Here is an 18,647-nt window from a genome sequence, read left to right on the forward strand (position 1 = left end):
CTATGATTCTATGATTCTATGTGGCAGCAAATAGAGCTATCAGGGATTCTGAAGAAGCTTCTAAGAGCGGCTTCTATCTTTTTCTCTGCAGGAACTTTGTGGGAAGTACAATTCCTACACTGGCTTTGAGGAGAATGAAGGGGAAAGTTTCTATAATCCTATACAGAATTTCAAAGCTTGCTGACAGAGCCTTTTACCTTTGTTAGGAGTTTCCCATTCCTCCTTGAAAAAGAAATGAAGTTGAATGGAAAATTTTCCTTATGCTTCTCAGGTTCGTCGTTACTGTGATCCAATGTGGAACTTCCCTGCTTTGGGGGAGATGCTAGAGGTTGTGGAAATAGACGAGCATCAGGAAAGCTTTTGGGCTTTATCCACCTTTTTTTTTTTTTTTTTTTGGTCTTTTTGATTTCCTTTTACCTTTTGAGCATATGGTAGTCACCCCAGAGGACCTACTTTTTTTGCTCTGTTCTCTCCTTTTAGATCATAACCCATCCTGGTGGAGGTGTCCTGAGCTTATTCACATCACACATAATGCTCCTCATTCGCCAATATATATAACTGGAGATGAAGTGCAGGGGATCATCCTAACAGAACTCAGATCTTCCTTTTGCATAGATGGAGAGTCAAAATGGATGTCAGATTCCTCGTCAAGTGGTCTTAACTCACCACTTAAGAATCAGGGACAGGAGTCTGTTGTTCATCCCTTTAGAGGTGGACCAGACCAGGTTGTTCAGGGGGAACTTTGGGCTTACTCATGAAGAAAAATCCTTGAATGAGCAGAGACCAGTTTGCTGAATCCCAAGTACTCAAGAAGATTGACATCTCTGTGAAGTAGTTTCTGAGCAAGTGTTTGCTGATTTGGGGAGATCTGAGGGTCTGAGAGGGTCTCTTCTCAGATGGCGTTCACCTCTTCCTCTTTGACTTGCTCAGCTTTGTTGGGAGGGACATGGGGAGGAAGAAAGAAAGTAAAAGAAAGAAGGAGAAACGGATAATGTGAAAGCCTTGCTTGCAACTTCCTCAAATCAACTTCAAAAGTTATGAAGCTAATGGATAACACAGGAGTGTTGAACCACCACTGTTTGCATCACCAGAAGCAGCTAATCTGATACAAGGAGGTTTGGCCAATCCCTGCAGGCCCACAGACAGGTCTGAAGTGCCTTGGTACATTCAGAAAGAAAGGTGTATCACAGTGATCTTGTAATTCGGTAAAGATCAGGATCCAGAAATAAAATAAACCCAAACTACTTAAAAAAAAAAAAAATCAGAAGATTGGGCGTGGGATTTTTTTTGTTAATCAAATACAAAGCAGCAGTCACAGTGGTCAGCAAAGGGAAGAGATGCCCAATTATGGCCAGATCTGCACTGATTGAGCACTGCACCTTAACTCTGAAAATCTTTTTACTGATTGGCTAAAGCCACAAATTCCTTTCTTTTTAAAGAAACTCTTCAAAAGTCATAGAAAATGCTTTAGTAAATAATGTTACATAAGCCAGCAAAGGCGTAACTGTGCCGAAGTGTTGAAAGAAAGCCCATGAGTTCATTACTACATACAGAATAAGCTTAGACAAGGAATCTCAATTATGGTCATCCAAAACTTCAAGAATCCATTAGTAGCACAGCATATAGTACAGATAAAACATGTACACTTTACAGCTTCCTTATCCCTACTTTGTGTTGTCAAGCTGCCTGAATCTTACAGCCCAAGAAAAGGAAAACAAGGTCTTAGGTCAGTAAAAATCCATAATAATTTACCTGGTTAGCTTCTTACACCAGTGAAGTCAGCAAAGGTAATGTAACGGTAATGGCTTCACAGCATCACAGAAGGATAAAGCTTAAAAACAGAATTTTTCTGCTATCTAAACAGGACACATACAATGATACAATGTCATTTTCACAGTGTTCTGCTGTCCTATGAAGGAAAGATCTTATCACCTTCACAAATCAGCTCTGATGGTGATAAACTTATGGTATAAAACATCATATCCAGTAAAAGGATATTTTTACCACTACCTATGTACTCTCATCAGAAGTAATTTAACTTTCTTATGGCATAAAAACTAAAGCTTTTGAAAATTGGAAAAGACAGGGAAGTAAGGGGTATTTGTGAGTTAGCTAATAAAATGGAAAGCATAAATGGAAAAAAAAAAAGAAATTTGAGTTTTTGTCCTTCCTTCATCTACCATTACTTACCAATTAAGGGTTTTTTCTTTACCATTAGTATTAACACACACACCCCCAAACTATTGGCATTGCCCTAACAGACCTTGAATAATCAGTTCTCGTGAGAGCTCCATCCCAGGTTTAAATCACCTCACTGTACAACACTCTGATAGCCATGGATCCAGAGCATAAACACACATTTATAAAATAATGAGAAGGATCCCTTGGGAAAGATGGTCACCACTGAAAGTTATGGCCACATTTTGGAGATGGCTTTAGTTTCTTCAAACTGCGCCACCTTCTGTAAAAGTTACTGCAAACTGGTCATGCTGACATGATAAGCACTCCTGGACACGGACTGTGACTTCCTATCTCTTTGTACAACACTGAGAATGTCGGGGCCCCAGTACTGATCGAGGTCTTTGGACACCTAATACTATAATATAAAGATAATCAAATAAAAATAACACAATTGTCACTTGTGTTCAGTGATATTATTAATTAAAGGGAATGTTAAAAAGAAATGTCTTATTTAAGAGTACTTTCACCACACTCTGACTACTATACTCTATCTGCTGAAAGGAAACACTTCCTCTGAGAAGTAGAAATTACATGTTTCCACTATCCATCCTATAACCTGATAGAAAACTAAAGATGCAGATATGGTATAAAATCAGCAATCCAGAGAGATCCTACAATATATGATCCTGCTCCAGGAGGCAGTGTGAACAAACAGATAGGTCAAAGAGCTGGACTGGACCCTGGAGACCTGAATTTTATTTCAAGCTCTGCTACTACCCTGCTGTGTGACCTTGAGAAAATTGTTTCACCTCTCTGTGCCTCAGTTTTTCCATCTGTAAAATACAGACAACTGTACTTATCTCCTTTGTGAAACACTTTGAGCTCTATGGATGAAAAATTGCTATACAAGAACTAGGTATTATATTAGTTTTCTCAGTAACAGTCAATTTCTCTGATTAATTGGAGTGAAAGCACTTATGATTTCTACATTAGAAGTAGGTCAAAAGTAGGAGAAACCAAAAATAACTACAATAATTTAATAACACTCTTGTTTAAGACCATTAGGAACCCATTTTAACAAGGTCTTTGGCGTAAGATAGCTTAATGAAAGTAGGAATTACGTGGCACCCAAAACCATCATTATTCATTAAAGGAAAAAGAACACCATTATGTTTCAGTATGTCAAAAAATACCCAACAGATCTAAAGATTCACTAAAAAGAGGCAGTAGTTGCCTTCATAAATAATATTGAAGTTCAACCAGTTGACACAAAAAGCAGCTTCAGTTTACAAAGATTAGCACTCTGGAAAAGAATTTGGATTTTTTTTTATTTCTATTACAATATCAAAGAACAGTTCCTGCTGGAGAGCATTGTATTCGGTTTACCAGCTGGCAACTCTCAGTTACTTAGGGTCAGCAAGACATAATCTGCACTGTACATAAATGCTCCTGCAGTTCCTCACCAACTAAGACATCTAGGCTCTTTCTCAGGTGTGATGGGGAAAGCATGACAACTGTTGGGCTTGGAGTAATCTTCTCTTGGTACCTTTAATTAGGGAAAGGTCAAATTTAAAGATTCACATCTGGTGATGGCTGTCCAACATCTTGATAGATGAAAGGAAACACAACAAAGTTGGTCTGTCAGCAGTGCTTAGCAATGGTATGGGAAAAGAGCCCGACATGTGAGCAACAAACTTTCCCCTGTGGCTACAGGTCCACTCACCAGATGGAGGTTGAAGCATACTCTGCTTCCTGGCTCACCTGTGGGCCTCAGCATGGGCACTCTGATGGCTCTCTGCAGTGGCTGCACCAGTCTTAACCTGGTTTCCCCAAACTGAACGATTCTGGGCATGATTTTCCCACTTCTCAGTGGGAATGCTGAATTTCTTGAGGCCTTATTTCACCTTGTCACTGTATCGGAGCTTTGGTCTTCCTCTGTGTTGTGGGCAGTTCTTAAATTGGCCATTAAGCACAGCCTTCAGCAGATGATCTTGAGGCATGTGCCCAACCAGCAAAGCCTGTGAAAGTCCCGCACAGTTTGCATAGATTGTAGGTTGGTTCTCTCAAGGATCTCGTTACTGGTGATCCACTTGGTTCCAAGTAACTCCAAAGATTTTTCTAAGACACTGGACGTGGAAACTGCTCAATCTTTGCTCCTGCTTGGAGTACGTAAACCAGCTTTCACAATCGTAAAGGAGGGTACTAAGGACACAAGCCTGATAAACAGCCACCTTTGTGTTCAGGGTTAGCAACCTGTTGTTCCAAATAGGTGAGGTAAGTTTGCCAAAGGTAAATGAAGCTTTGCTGATTCTAGCATTAAGTTCCCTATCCAGGTTACGAATTGGTAAGAATTGAGCTGAGATAGCAGAAGTGATCCATGTTGTCCTGAGCCTCATGATTGACATAGATTTTAGGTGGAATGTGGTACTCCGTAATGAGCCAACTGTTTTTTATTATACTGATTACACCATGCCAAACTTGGTGCATTCATCGAAAACTTGTTCACCATGACCTGCAGTTCATTGGGTGAATTACAGATGAGTATAGTGTCATCTGCGAAAAGACGATCCCAAATAGTAAGTTGAGTGTCATGCCTTCTATGCTGGAATCATCTGATGTTAAATAAGTTGCCGTACATCCTCAATTCAATTAGTATGCCAGATCGATCATTTCCAAAGGCATACTTAAGAAGAATAGAAAAGAAGATACCAAAGCCAGTGGGTGCTAAGACGCAGCTTCATACCAGTATCAATACTAAACTTGGATGATGTTTCATTTTCATACTGGATGGTTACCTTCATTCCCTCGTGGAACTCCTTGAATAGGGAGAGCACCTTTTGTAGATAGCCAATTTTCAACAGGGATCTTATTGACGCCATTCCTGCTAACGGTGTCAAAGGCCTTTTGTTGGTCAATGAATGCTAGATAGAGAGGTGCCTGTTCACAGCTTTTTTCTTGCAACAAGTGCAATGTGAAGGATGTGTCAGGAATGGAGCATCCAGCTCTGAACTCACACTGTTCTCAGGGTAGACTCTCTCAGCAAGGACTTGGAGTCTTTTCAACAGGACCCTTGCAAGCACCTTGCCAACCACATTGAGCAAAGATTTCCCTTGATAGTTGTTGCAGCCTGCCCTGTCCCCTTTATTTTTATATAATTATCTTTGCATCTTTCAGATCCTAGGGTATATGGCTTTCTTCCCAACAGGCATGCAGAAGTGCACAGATGCCACTCACAAGCTTTCCTAGGCACAATCTCTTCGATAGTCTTCTCTACATCTTCAAGAGTTGGTGTTTGTCCAGCTCCTACATCGTTGGAAGCTGGGGAATGGCAGCTAAAGCAGTATCACAGATAATGGCATCCTTTGAATAGAGTTCTTTGTAATGCTCAGTCCATCAGTCAAATTGTTTTTGCCTGTCAGTCAATATGGTACCATCTTTCACTTTCAGGTTTGAAGTCTTTTTACAAGGTGGACCAAGTGCCCCTTTAATTCCATTATCGGTACCACGAACGTCCCTGCTTTCAAAACAGATCTGAATCTTTTTGGAGAGGTCTCGCCAATACTTTTGGACACATTTTTTGGCGGTTGTCTGAAATGCAAGCTTACTTGGAAGTTCTAGATAATAAGGTATCTAAGTTCCTCATACAGATAGTTTCACCTCAAGTGCTCAGGTTATAACAATACAGTGACCTCAAGGTACATATCATTAAAGGGTTTCTGTTGTATTTATTTTTTATCGTTTTAAGTTTACTGAATTACATTTTATTAAACTTAAAATGTTTGTGCAACATCTCAAAACCTTCTGGGGAGTCATGACCTATCATTTGGGAAATCCTGAGTAGACAAGACATGTAAAACTTACATCAGGTAATATATGAACATTATACGATTTTTTTTTTCCTTTTCAGAGATCCTATGAATCCCTTCTTTCAGCCATGAGGATCCATTTCAATTTCTCTTGGTTTACATTTAATATCTTGAGGGATAATATATGCTTGAAGTCTTGTACTGCAGCTATCATTCTTCTAGCCAGAAAGAGATTTGCTAATGTCCTGTGTCTTGCAAACACTGCTTGTGGAATTTTCATATATTCTAAAAACATTTTGGGGGCCCAAAAGATGTTGTGACTTTGCACCTGCATACAATGATATTCTGACACATTGTCATGATTTTGTGACATGTTATGCTGAGGCATAACCATTAACCATTAGTTTGGACAAAGTAAAAAGTAGCTAGGAACAACTTCATTTGGATTTACTCATTAGATCAAATTACAACATAATTTTTAGGAAACTTCATCAGATTTAGAGGCTCTAGAATTGAAGTTTACTTGCATATGTAACTGGGTAACTTAAGCCATTATTTCTGAACTTGCATACGTGACTAAATGCAGAGGTTTTACTCAATTTACTAAAACTAAACAAGTGTACAGCTTGATGATTGTTTAGCTTAGTTTTGCAATTTTTACAGTTTTAGCATTTACATTACTGTCTGTTTTCTTGAAAATATTATATAAACAATATTAAATGCAATATGCATGCAATACTTTGGTATTTACCATAGTATCAGATGTTGACTGAGAACTCGGAGATTGGCTTTGACTGGATGGAACTCTCCAAAGATTAATAGAGTCATCAAAATCTGCAGAAAGAGGAAATAATAACTAACTTTTCAACTATTCTGTTTTAAGATTTTATTTTTATGGGGGGAAAGGTAGAGAAAGCATGGAAAGGAAGGTGGGTATAATCAACCAGGAAAATAAAGTTACTAAGCAAATGAAGGTCACTCACTTGTAACCAGAGTTCTTTGAGACAGGATCTGCTTATTCCCACTTAGGGGATGTGCCAGCCGGAGGCAGCTCAGACAGTGGAACTTTTATTAGCAGTGGCCACAGGAGTGCACATGAGTCCCTCTTAACCCCCTCCTTTGGCATATGCCAATATTCTAAGGGCGGGGCTATAAAACTGGGCCTGGTGCTCCAACCACCTCAGTTCCCTCCACCACTTCTCCTAATCCCCAACACCCGTTAGGACTCCAGCAAAGAGAGGAAAGGTGAGCAACATACTATGCTCACCAAGGAATGAAAAGTGCAACATACTATGTCACCAACAATATACTGTATGGTACTACAGAAGGCTTTCCTTTGAGGTCTCTCATGAAAATAATTACCAAACCCAATTCTGCTTAGCTTTGTACAGCACAAGGCTGTATGGTTACATATAAAAATACTAAAAATTGCAGCAGTAAAAATCCAGCAAGAGTCCAAGATAGGTTTTGGTTTTCTTTCCTGAGAAACAGATACTTTGCACCTTGGGTGAACTTCTTTCAAGTCACTGTAGAGTGTAAGTAAGGAAAACACATCAAATACTAAGGAATTAATAGAATAGTTTAAGGAAATCTAGATAGGATAAGCCAAGAAGAACCTATTGTGAAAAATGACAAAGAAATGTAATGTGAGGAAGTGTAGTGAGTCAACAATGACCCTAAAAAGATTTTAGACAGAGATTTTCCAAAACTATGTTTCTGATTGAAGAGCATCTTTCTGTGGTATAGAACAGTTCTAAGTACATTAATGTAAGGGTGCTGTCCTGCTGGAAATTAGCTCAAGGAGTAGTAATTTCAAGGTGATGTATAATCATTTCACTGCTGAGATCCTAGCCATGCATTCTCTGAGTCCGTGCAATGCTGTAGTAAAAAAAAAGATACTATGTCAAACCTGGTTTTGGACAACCTATATATGGAGTTATAGCTAATTCTCCTCTCCTGTCTTGCAACAGTATGAGTTCAATCATTGACCCACTGAGGACAAAGAGAATTTACTTCCATAGGCGTTGAATAATATCCTATATTCGCCACACAACATTCCTTGCTATGTCATATATCAGAGTAAGTCTGAATTGCACCACTCTGTTAAAGAGTCCCTGGGGAGGTGCCTTAAGACACACAAGTTGTGTCTTCTCAAGAGGCTATGAAGGCCGCTTTACTTTTAAGAACCGGCCACATATTCAATGCCTCTCTGAACTTTCTCATTGCTATTGTACTGCAAAGTCACACCTCTTAAAAGTTAAATTAAATATTTTCCCATCATCTTTACCTTTTGCAGGAAGATGGACTGGATGATCTAACAGGTATTTTCCATTTATAACTTCTACGAACACATACACAAAATACATAATTGTCTCTAGGATACTGGAGTAGATGAACTGAAATTTTCATTCTTACATCTTTAAGAGACCAACAATTCTAACTTTAACTATACATTCAATTTAAAATGACAGTTGCAATGAATAAACACGACGTTCTGTAAAAACACATACAGGTGAATTCCAAGCTAGAAGAGCATTTGGCTTAAAAGCATTATTATAAAGTTATTATGAAGTTATAAATAATGTCACTTACCATTTATGCCATTTTTCTCTGCCATGCAGCTTTCTCCCACGGAACAATTCAAATCAAATGTGTATCGACCTAGGTAACAGTGCTTCACCATCTGATTCAAATGTTCATAGAAGTGGCAATGATATAATAGAGCCTGAAGGGCAGGTTTTCCTATCTGAGACAGACCAGACTCTTCATCATGTACACAAGGCCCCTGAGGAAACCAGGGTAATCAAAATGTATTTCTTTACAGGAATCTGCATTACAAAACATACTCCCCCATGGCGGAAACAAAGCCCAAAACTTTTCTATACAGTCTATCTGAAGAAAAGTCTCACCATATAAATTATATTTAACTAAAATAAACAAACAAACATGTTCCGTATCATGGCAACGTGTTCAGTCACACATTGTATGGGTTTGTAAGCATTCATCACAAATGAATACAGTTTTAGGACTTTTTTGTAAATCACAAGTAGTAATAAAAAAACTGGTTGTTTTAAAATAACTTAACCGTTAAACAGCTAGACTTCTGGTGGCTAATTATAAGTATGAATCTCAATCTGTGTTTGATCCTGTATAGATCATCAAGATAGCTTTACAATAAGCCTCTAGAAAGTTGTTATAATTTCTCATTTAATTCTGTTCATGGATAGCGACTGACAGTTCATTTCAAAGGGGAAAAAGGAGTAGCTTTGAGCAAAGCTGAAGTTGCTAAAATAACGTAAGGAATCTTAGAAATCTTGGCTCAGAAGCCAATAGATGCTGCTGCTAAACCATGCACTGAGAGGGCATATGCTACAATGCACATAATACTCTTTACCGAGAAAGTTCCTTACTTTTAACAATAAAAATAATATTAAGAGTTCAGGGGTGACAGCAGATCCACTAAAGGACATTGCACCTTCACAGCACTCTAATATACTTAATTTCTCTGCCCCTAAACATACGTATCCTGAACAAATTAGACACTGATTGAAGCTACAGAAACACTAAGATGTATCCATTCATTCCAATCCAATAAGAAATATAAACCTATTCAGAAAATAAAATATACCGAACAGTAAGAGAAAATCTGACACAGCTAAATAAATATAAGGCTACAAGAAGGGATAGGGAATGATTTTAAGCCAAGAAGTTTCTAAAGCCCTCATTTTTAGGCAGTGAATTTAGAAAAAAATAAATCTGAAGACTTGTGTTACACCTTTTGAGAAAGACTTAACAGGACTGTCTCCAATCTAAGACTATTACAGTGACTTCTTAGATTAAAAATATTTTCCCAACATGATATGTAATGAACTTAACATTCAACTAGATTTCAGTAGACCTAATTTGAACTTACCATAAAAAATAATTAAGAATTACTTGACAATGGAACTCACACTGAGTAACGTTCAAACAAAGCACATTACAAGAAAAGCTTACTCTGAAAAGAAGTCCTAATAGCAGTTCACGTTGCTTTAAGAGAAACTATTGTAAAAATTCCTTGAAAGAAAAAACAACTTGCCATTGGTGGTGGCTTTATTTGGTATATAAAGGGCATGGAAGTTGATTCATAGCCCATTTAAGTCAATGGAAAGACTCCTGTCACCATCAATGGGACTCAAATCAGGCCCTAACGTATCAATTTCTGCAGAATTTAAGCTTAACTGGAAGAAAAACAAGTGGGTAACAAACTAGAAGGACAAAGCATACTCTGGGTTATAAAGTTATCCTGAGTAATAACCCAGCAGTACCTTTTCTTCTTTTTAGTGTGCGTAATGTAGCATCAATACATAACTGTCCAAATAATCAACATTTTTTGCCTTTTGCACCAATTGAAACACAATAAGAATGCAACAGTTACTTTGACAAACACTTCTCTGCTTTGTATAAATTGTTAACAATGAGTTACAGGGTTGCACTCCATATGCACAGAGCTATCAGCACTATGCATTAATTATATCAACCACAACTTCTGCATAATCAGGGAATTTTGCAGACAATGCATGTGATGACACTGAGTTCAAGTTTTGATATTCAGAGATGCCTATGCCAGTTTAAAAACCTTGTCCCAAGCCATTCATGGCCACAGGGGTGTGCTAAAAAGCACTGAAGTCTTTCACCAATTATGTTCACAGCATGCACGGACTTCAACAACCTTGAGATAACATACTGTGTTGTGATCCAACAACATCAAATTATATGGGTTGATTTTTACCGATGGCAAAAGTTTGTTTTGCCATTTTAAAGACATGGGAGAGACAGAGCTTGCTGCCATCAAGAAAAATAACTACACTAACTATGCAATAAACATTAACATCCAAAATCTGGGCTGCATTCTCTATTAACAACCTTTTAAATGTTTGCCTCAGGAATAAAAATCTTAATGCACTGCATGCCTATGACACTTTTCCCTACTACCCTCCATATTCCTTTTGTCAGCTTTTCTTTTGAACGTTCTTGTGTTAGATGGTTTACAGATAAATCACCTTACACTTGACACCAAGGAGAGGAGGAAGCTATATTTTTTTCCAGTACGAAGTTTAATCCTGGTAGTAATTTTACATTTTAAATTGGTGACTTGACTCTCAACTGTATTAACTCAACCAGTTACCTTGAAATCTTGTTTGATAATATCTTTCATCATGAATACTTAAGTGACAAATGACATTTCAGCTAAATTGCGTTTCTTAATAAGAATTACTTTAACTCAAATCAGTACTACTAGAAGTTACAAATTTGTTATACCTCATTTGGAATATTGTGATTTGATTCTTTCACACCTTACTTTTAAGCCTTTGAAACTTCTTTTATAAAAAGACAAAGCATTTTTGTGAAAATCTTTGTAACCAATATTAAAATGTTACAATGGCTACCTCTTGCAAATGTCTTCATATTATAATTCTCAACTCTCTAAGGGCTTGTCTACACTTGAAATGCTGCAGCTGTACCTCTTCAATGTAGACGCTATCTATGCCAATGGGAGGGGTTCTTCCACTGGCATAGGTAATCCACCTCCTCAAGAGGAGGTAACTAGGTAGATAGAAGAATTCTTCCATCAAGCTAGATCTGCCTACACTGGGGGTTAGATCAGCTTAATTATGTTCCTCAGGAATGTTGATTTTTTTTCACAACCCTGAGTGATGTAGCTTCGTCAACTAACTTTTTAGTGTAGACCAGGCCTAAAAGTACATCAGCTAAATTTAACGGTCATATACAAAGACTAAAACGGGCCATATTTGAGGGTCTACCTTCATGTTCTCATCCCCTAAAAGCTGTAATGAAATGAAGTGGATTTGGTTTTGGACACACTACAATGATAGTATTCTAGCCTCCACAGATAAGAGATAGGAATGTTCTCCTCAATCCTTGTTGATCCTCTTGTGAGGTGTCATCTGAATGTGCCTCAAAAAAAGGAGTCTTGCAGGGTCCCTCTGATAGAGTTTCAATTCCATTCCTGAGATATAGGCAGAATTTTCTGCAGATCTGGGGGACTGGTGCAGACAAGGAAGGCTATAGTTATGCAGAATGAGAGACAGGTGCTGATGAGGGCATTGGTACTAACAGAGTGTACCAGTTATTAGCACCAGTGCTGATGTTTTCTTGCAACTTCCAAAAGACAAGTGCTGCACATATGGCTACATGAGTAATTGAAGAGGGCCTCCGTATGATGATGTGTGGATTTGAGGCAAAGGAAGAGGTTTGGTGTCTTGTGTTTGAGTCAGGGGATTCTCAAAACAGAGAAATCAAAGGTGTTAGCAGAATCTAAACTTTTGAGAGGTCCAAGTTAAATTGGTGTCATGACATCTGGATCTGGAGGAGTGTGGAGAAGAGGCAACAGTACCGCTGTCTATGTCTTCAAATCACTTGTTGGTCAGAGTACAGAAGAGGAAAGAAATGGCAGTTCCTCTTTTGTGTTCTGATTTTGCCTCTCTTGTGGGGCCATATGCTTCCTCTTCTCCTTTTTATCCAAATGAGTCCTGAGCAGGCTTGTGGTGCTGCAACAGAGGAGTCAGTGCTAGACAGGTTCAATGGTTCAAAATAAGGAGTAGGTGCTCAGATGGGCACTTCTCCAGTATCACCAAGGCTACTGAGAACTTAATAGGCAATGATGGTTTGTTCTTTGATTGTGCTTTAGATTTAGCCAGCACCAGTGGTGTTGGGTAAGGGCTTTGCTCTAAATATAAGGCCAAAGAGATTCTGGTTTCAAGACAGTAACAGAAGGCAGCACTGAAGCCAAAGTGGAAAGTGTATCTTGGGTCGTATGTAACAAGACGCTGGCACGGAGGCTGGTCTCTGCACCCCCAATGAGCCCATCAGAGTACCAGGCTATATACATTGAGAACTAGATGGGACTGAAGCCTCAAGCATATCTCTCTCTTATGGCACAGCAAGTAAAGGCATATAAAATGCATACTGACTTTCCAAGTAGGTCTCACCCAGCCACAGAAGGCACTGAATGTGAGTGTCTCTTTTTGATATGATCACCAGGTAGGAAATGTACCTCTTGAAGTCCTTATGTGGTTCTGGGCTCAAAATGGTCCTGTTAAGGGGCTAAAGACCCCTGGGACAAGGGAAGAACTCTATATTGTGCCACTCTAAATGTTTACAAGAAAATCTTACCCTAGGATAAGGGAAGGTCTAGTCTAAGAACACAAAGGTGAGATCTGCTCACTCTCTTTGATGATGGCAAAGAACTGAGGTGGTTGAAGGGTGCAGTCCTTCAACAGAGAAGGGAAAGGACATCACCCTCATGCAAGGCCTCTCATGCACCCACTAATGAGCATGGCTTTTCAAGGCAGTTCCACATCTCAACACCAGGCGTACCATATCCCACAAGCTGGAATATATAGAGGCGCTTGAAATTTTAAATTTTAAAAGAGCGACCAAGGTTATTTACACAGCATGATCCCCACCCCCTTTTTTTTTTGGGGGGGGTGATGTGGAGGGGGGGTAAAAAATGACTACTTTGTTTCCACCTACTGATACTTTTAAGATGTTTTATAATGTATTAAAATATATGCCCAAAGGGGTCTTTTCCCCCCTACCTAAGTAATATCACATTCTGAGTTTGGCCAAAACAAATTACTAATATGTCTCAAGGAATCTGAATTACTCATGTTACGTAATATCACTATCAGCTACACTTTGTATGTTGCATTCCATATAGTTAAACAAAAAGATATTTTTTTCTCTCCAACTCTAACTGAAAACATGAAAAGAATATGAATATTCATATTTTTCTCTTGAAAAATACCTGAATCAGTTCTGACAGCTACACAGAATGATTTCTTTCACTTATACTTACATGCAATAAATATCTGAGGATGCAAAATTATTTTAATTTCAATTAATCTACTTCTACCACATGGACTTTTCTTATTAAAATGTAGTTACTCACCTGCCAAGCACAATCTTTCACTTCTTCAGTTAGCATTGGGATTACAAGAAGGTTCTGAAGAATAAAAGCAGCCTAAAAAAAAGAAATGAAAGCATCGATACTGCCATCTTGCTGCAGCAGCTAAACAAAGCAAAGTAACCAGATCCAACAGCACTCTAAAAGCAAAAGCATAGGTCAAACTGATATGCTAAGCAGCAAGTCACCCCGCTGCCTTAAATATTACTGAGGCTGTTTCAAATTTCAAGCTTCTAGAAAGTTTAAAAGGCACACAGTCACCTTAAAAATCACAAACACCTAAAACTACTCAAACAAAGACATTAGAGGAAAAAAAAATCTTTACTTTGGGAAACTAAAAGCATTTTGTACAGCAGTTTAACTGTTTTCCCTGTATAATGTTTGTGTAGATTTTACAGAGCAGCAGTAAAGAGAAAAATATTTTAAAAGAACAGGGAAATGAGATTGTAAACACATCAAAAAAGGCAGAGGAAGTCTGGGGCAGGTGTAGAAACAAACTACTTTAAACTTAAAAAAATATGAGTAGATTTCAAGTTGACTCTTTTTAAGACACTGCACTTCAGCGAAGTCCTTCAACAATGACCCTCAATGCATTTATGTGCTTGACTATTTTTGTTTATATTGTAAGATCACTGGTGCAGGACAGTGTCTTTCTTTTTTTGTGCAGCACCAAACACATGCTGCCACACAAACAACACAGTGCCAATGCCACTTAAGTTTTCCCCTTTAAATATCTAGGGCATATTTTAAACAATGTGTTCAATGATAAAATGTGAAATAATTCTATCTAGTGTTATTAAATCATTTTAGAAAATACAATAAAAGATGATCCCAACAGCTCTATGATGATGTGAGCATTAAGTTTTACAATATGAGAGGTTTAAACTCCTTGAAAGCTTTTTTTGTGTAGCAATGCTCACAAGTGGTTTTATTTGGAATAGGTAATTTGTTAAGTAAATGTTTGGCTGAAGTGTTTTTTAATGTCTTAAAACTCAGTTATAAAGCTTGAATCTAACTACATCTTGGTTGCACTGTGGTCACTGAAGCAAACTGAAAAGACATTTACAGATGTTATTTTAAACTCTTTCAACACAACTAAAAGATATAAACGATTGGCTGAACATTCCTAGCTCTATTTTTCAATAGAAGGTGACTCATGCAGTTCAAAGCTTTATTATGGCTACAGGGAAAACAGAGAAGGAAAATTATTATTTCATTTTAAATTGAGAAGTGTGTTACATTAAATTCATAAATGGTTCACAGATTCAGCCCCGTTTGGATGAGTGTGTCTAGCTCTGAGCTGAGATATCAGAACAAACCTATAGATTCATTTCAAGAAGGCTGAATTTCTTAATGCCTATATTACTTCATCCTTCACTAAAGAAGTTAATGCTGACCAGATACTCAACACAATTAATATTAACAACAAGGGAAAAGGAACACAAGCGAAAATAAGGAAAGAACAGGTGAAAGTATGTTTAGGTAAGTTAGATGTAATCAAGTCAGCAAGTCCTGATGAAATTCATCCTAGGGTATTTAAGCAATTTTAGAATCATTAGCAATTTATTTTTGAGAAGTCATGGAGGTCGGTGAGATTCAAGAGGACTGGAAAAGGACAAACATAGCACCTATCTTCAAAAAGGGGAACAAAGACAACCAGGACATTATAAACCAGTCAGTCTAACTTTTATATTGATATTCAACTATCAATTTGTAAGGACCATGCGGACAGTAGGGTTACAAGGAATAGCCAGCATGGATTTGTAAAGAAGAAATCATGGCAAACCAACCTAATTTCTTTCTTTGACAGGATTACAGGCTTAAGGAATAAGGGGAACCAGTAGACCTGATACATCTTGATTTTTGTAAGGCTTTTGACACAGTCCCACATGATATTTTCATGAGCAAATCAGGGAAATACTATCAAGGTGAAATGATTATAAGATGGGCGCAAAATTGGTTGACAGACTACACTCAGAGTAGTTATCAATGACTCACTACCAAACGGAGGGCGTATCTAGTAGTGTCCCACAGGGGTTAGTATTGGGTCTAGTACTATTCAATATTTTCACTAATGAATGGATAATGGAGTGGAGAGTAGGCTTATCAAATTTGTGGATGACACCAAGCTCAGAGGGGTTGCACGCACTTTTGAGGATAGGATAAGAATTCAAAATGACCTTGACAAATTAGAGAATTGATGTGAAATCAACAAGTTGAAACTCAATAAAGACAAGTGCCAAAGTACTACACTTAGGAAGGGAAAACCCAATTCCCAACTACACAATGGGGAATAACTGGCTTAGGTGGTAATACTGCAGAAAAAGACCTGTTATAACAAATCACAAACTGAATATCAGCCAAAAGTGTGACACAGTAGTGAAAGAGGCTAATATTATTCTGGAGTACATTAACAGCAGTGTTGTGCATAATATCCGGGAGGTAACTGTCCTCTCTACTTAGCACTGGAAAGGCCTCAGCTGGAGTACTATGTCCAGTTTGAGGCTCTACACTTTAAAAATGATGTGGAGAATTTGGAGATAGATTCTATGGGAGAGCAACAAAAATTATAAGAGGTTTAGAAAACATGGCCTATGAGGAAAGTTAAGAAACTAGGCATGCTTAGGCTTGAGAAAAGAAGACTGAAGGGGGAGGCAGGAACCTTATAACAGTCTTCAAATATGTTAGAGGCTGTTATAAAGAGGATGGTGATCAATTGTTCTCCATATTCACTAAAAGGTAGGACAAGAAATAATGGGCTTAACCCTGCAGCAAGGGAGATTTAGGTTAGATATTAGGGAAAACTACCCTTATAGTTAGAAAGTTAAGTCCTGGAACAGGCTTCCAAGGGAGGTTGTGGAATCCTCAATGGATTTTTTAAGAACAGGTTGGACAAACACCTCTCTAGGAATGCACTAGGTTTTACTTGATCCTGCCTCAGCACCGAAGGCTGGACTTGATGACCTCTAAACGTCCCCTCAGACCTACACTTCTGTGATTTCATCATCCTACAGCTCAATCGCTGACCTGTTGATAAGGCTTCCTCCCAGTCCATGAGAGGTATCCTGGGAATGGGTTTATCAGCAAACAAGAAATAAGAATTTTCTATTTAAGGTGAGATGCTTATTGTATTATAAATACCTGCTACACTGGACAAAAATATACCTCTGATGCTTATTCATGAATAGTGCATCAACCTTAAACTGTCAACGTATAAATAAAATTTGAGCATATTCCAGAATTTAACAGAAGTTGCAACGGAGACCAGTAGCATACACTGATTTTGAAAGTGTACACAAGTTTGCTTTATATTTGAGTATCATGGTGTTCTTAGCTAGCAATAGACAAACTACTAGTCATCACCTTGCAGTTTTTGTTGCTTACAAACCACCCATTGAATAACATGTGAAAAGACAGACCTCTAGAGTGTTTTTTTAAACTATTTAAATTAAGTAAGCAGCTACTGGATGACAAATACAAATTGTACGTATAATTTAATAGCTTATTTTACACAGTGCTGTGGTGTGCTACCAATGTGAAAGTGGTCTTGAACTACAGAGGATTAAGATTCTAATTTACAATCTGTAGCACATATATGTCACTTATTACCAATTAGTATTTTGATACACTTTTCTATATAAAAGAAAAATACAGTTTAATGTACAAAGTTAAGTAATGAGCATAAAGTGAACCCAACCTTTAATTTCTTTTAACATGGAGAAAAGCAGACAAGAAAAGCCCCTGCATTATATACCATATCAAAATGAACTTAAAACCATTTGCAGTCTAGAATTCAAGATGCTTTAAAAATGTATAGCAAGAATGGCTAGAGATTATTCTTATAAGGTTAAATAAAGTAACAGCAGACAGTATCTTTGTGTGCAACTCATTATTTTTATGACCCCACTGAGACTAGCATATCACTGAAACAAATTACTTCTGCTTTACATTAGTAGTCATGTCTCTGGCGCTTTTCAAGCGAATGCTAACACAAGACAAGAAAAAGATGTATTTCATTAGGTAGCATTTAACTTACAAGGCAGCAGGAATGTTGCGCCACCTGAGAAAGTCTTGGAAGCTTTCCTCTCAGTAACAGCTTACAAAGGAAGCATCTTGTACTACTTTTTCCCTTGAAGATACATTCATAAGAGAAATGTGTATTCATGGACAATAGGAGGACAAACAAAGACATACCTCTCTGCGTACCATGCTACATTCTGATTGGTCCAGAAGGATGTTTATCACTGTTCCCCATAACCCTCCTGAAATGTTCTGACAGCTCTCTGCTAAAGCAATGCACCCTAATTCAAGAGATGTAAGAGCTGATCCGATTCCAAGGGAGGTGAACCTTACCTGGAACATTTTAGCAAGAAAGAAGCTGTATTTCATTGTATGAAATGTTAATATTTCATAATTCATTCTTAAACCTTTATAATGAAGCATGCAGTCTTCATTATCTCTAAATTCTCTTGAACAGCTACTAATGAATTACTTGTATTATCACACAAGAGCATATAAAAGACCGACAACATAGCTTTCAGTATTTGGATGAGATAATTCTCTCCACCTAAAAAAACATAAAAGAAGCATTTTTCTGTATATATATTTTCATTAACAAGTATAAATATTAACTGCTCAGCAGGAAAATGGATGCAGATGCCTTATCTGAAGCCTACAAACATCTGTAAATA

At 37.8% G+C, this 18,647-nt stretch overlaps 1 protein-coding gene across 7 annotated transcripts in view; it reads right to left on the bottom strand.

Annotated features, from left to right (window-relative positions):
• Positions 1-18,647, bottom strand: part of RTTN (rotatin) — a 149,992-nt gene that overhangs the window by 48,460 nt on the left and 82,885 nt on the right. For all 7 annotated transcript variants that reach the window (XR_013345173.1, XM_077810486.1, XM_077810485.1 and 4 more), the window contains 4 exons: positions 18,151-18,309; positions 13,942-14,013; positions 8,580-8,772; positions 6,739-6,821 (listed from right to left, as the gene is read on the bottom strand). Coding sequence is in view for 6 of the 7 variants with exons in the window: in XM_077810486.1 (XP_077666612.1) it covers positions 6,739-6,821; positions 8,580-8,772; positions 13,942-14,013; positions 18,151-18,309 (507 nt within the window). In the remaining variant the exon portion in view is untranslated. The remainder of the gene's footprint in view (positions 1-6,738; positions 6,822-8,579; positions 8,773-13,941; positions 14,014-18,150; positions 18,310-18,647) is intronic.

The sequence above is a fragment of the Eretmochelys imbricata genome, chromosome 2 (genome assembly GCF_965152235.1).
Source record: "Eretmochelys imbricata isolate rEreImb1 chromosome 2, rEreImb1.hap1, whole genome shotgun sequence".
NCBI classification, from domain to species: Eukaryota; Metazoa; Chordata; order Testudines; family Cheloniidae; genus Eretmochelys; species Eretmochelys imbricata.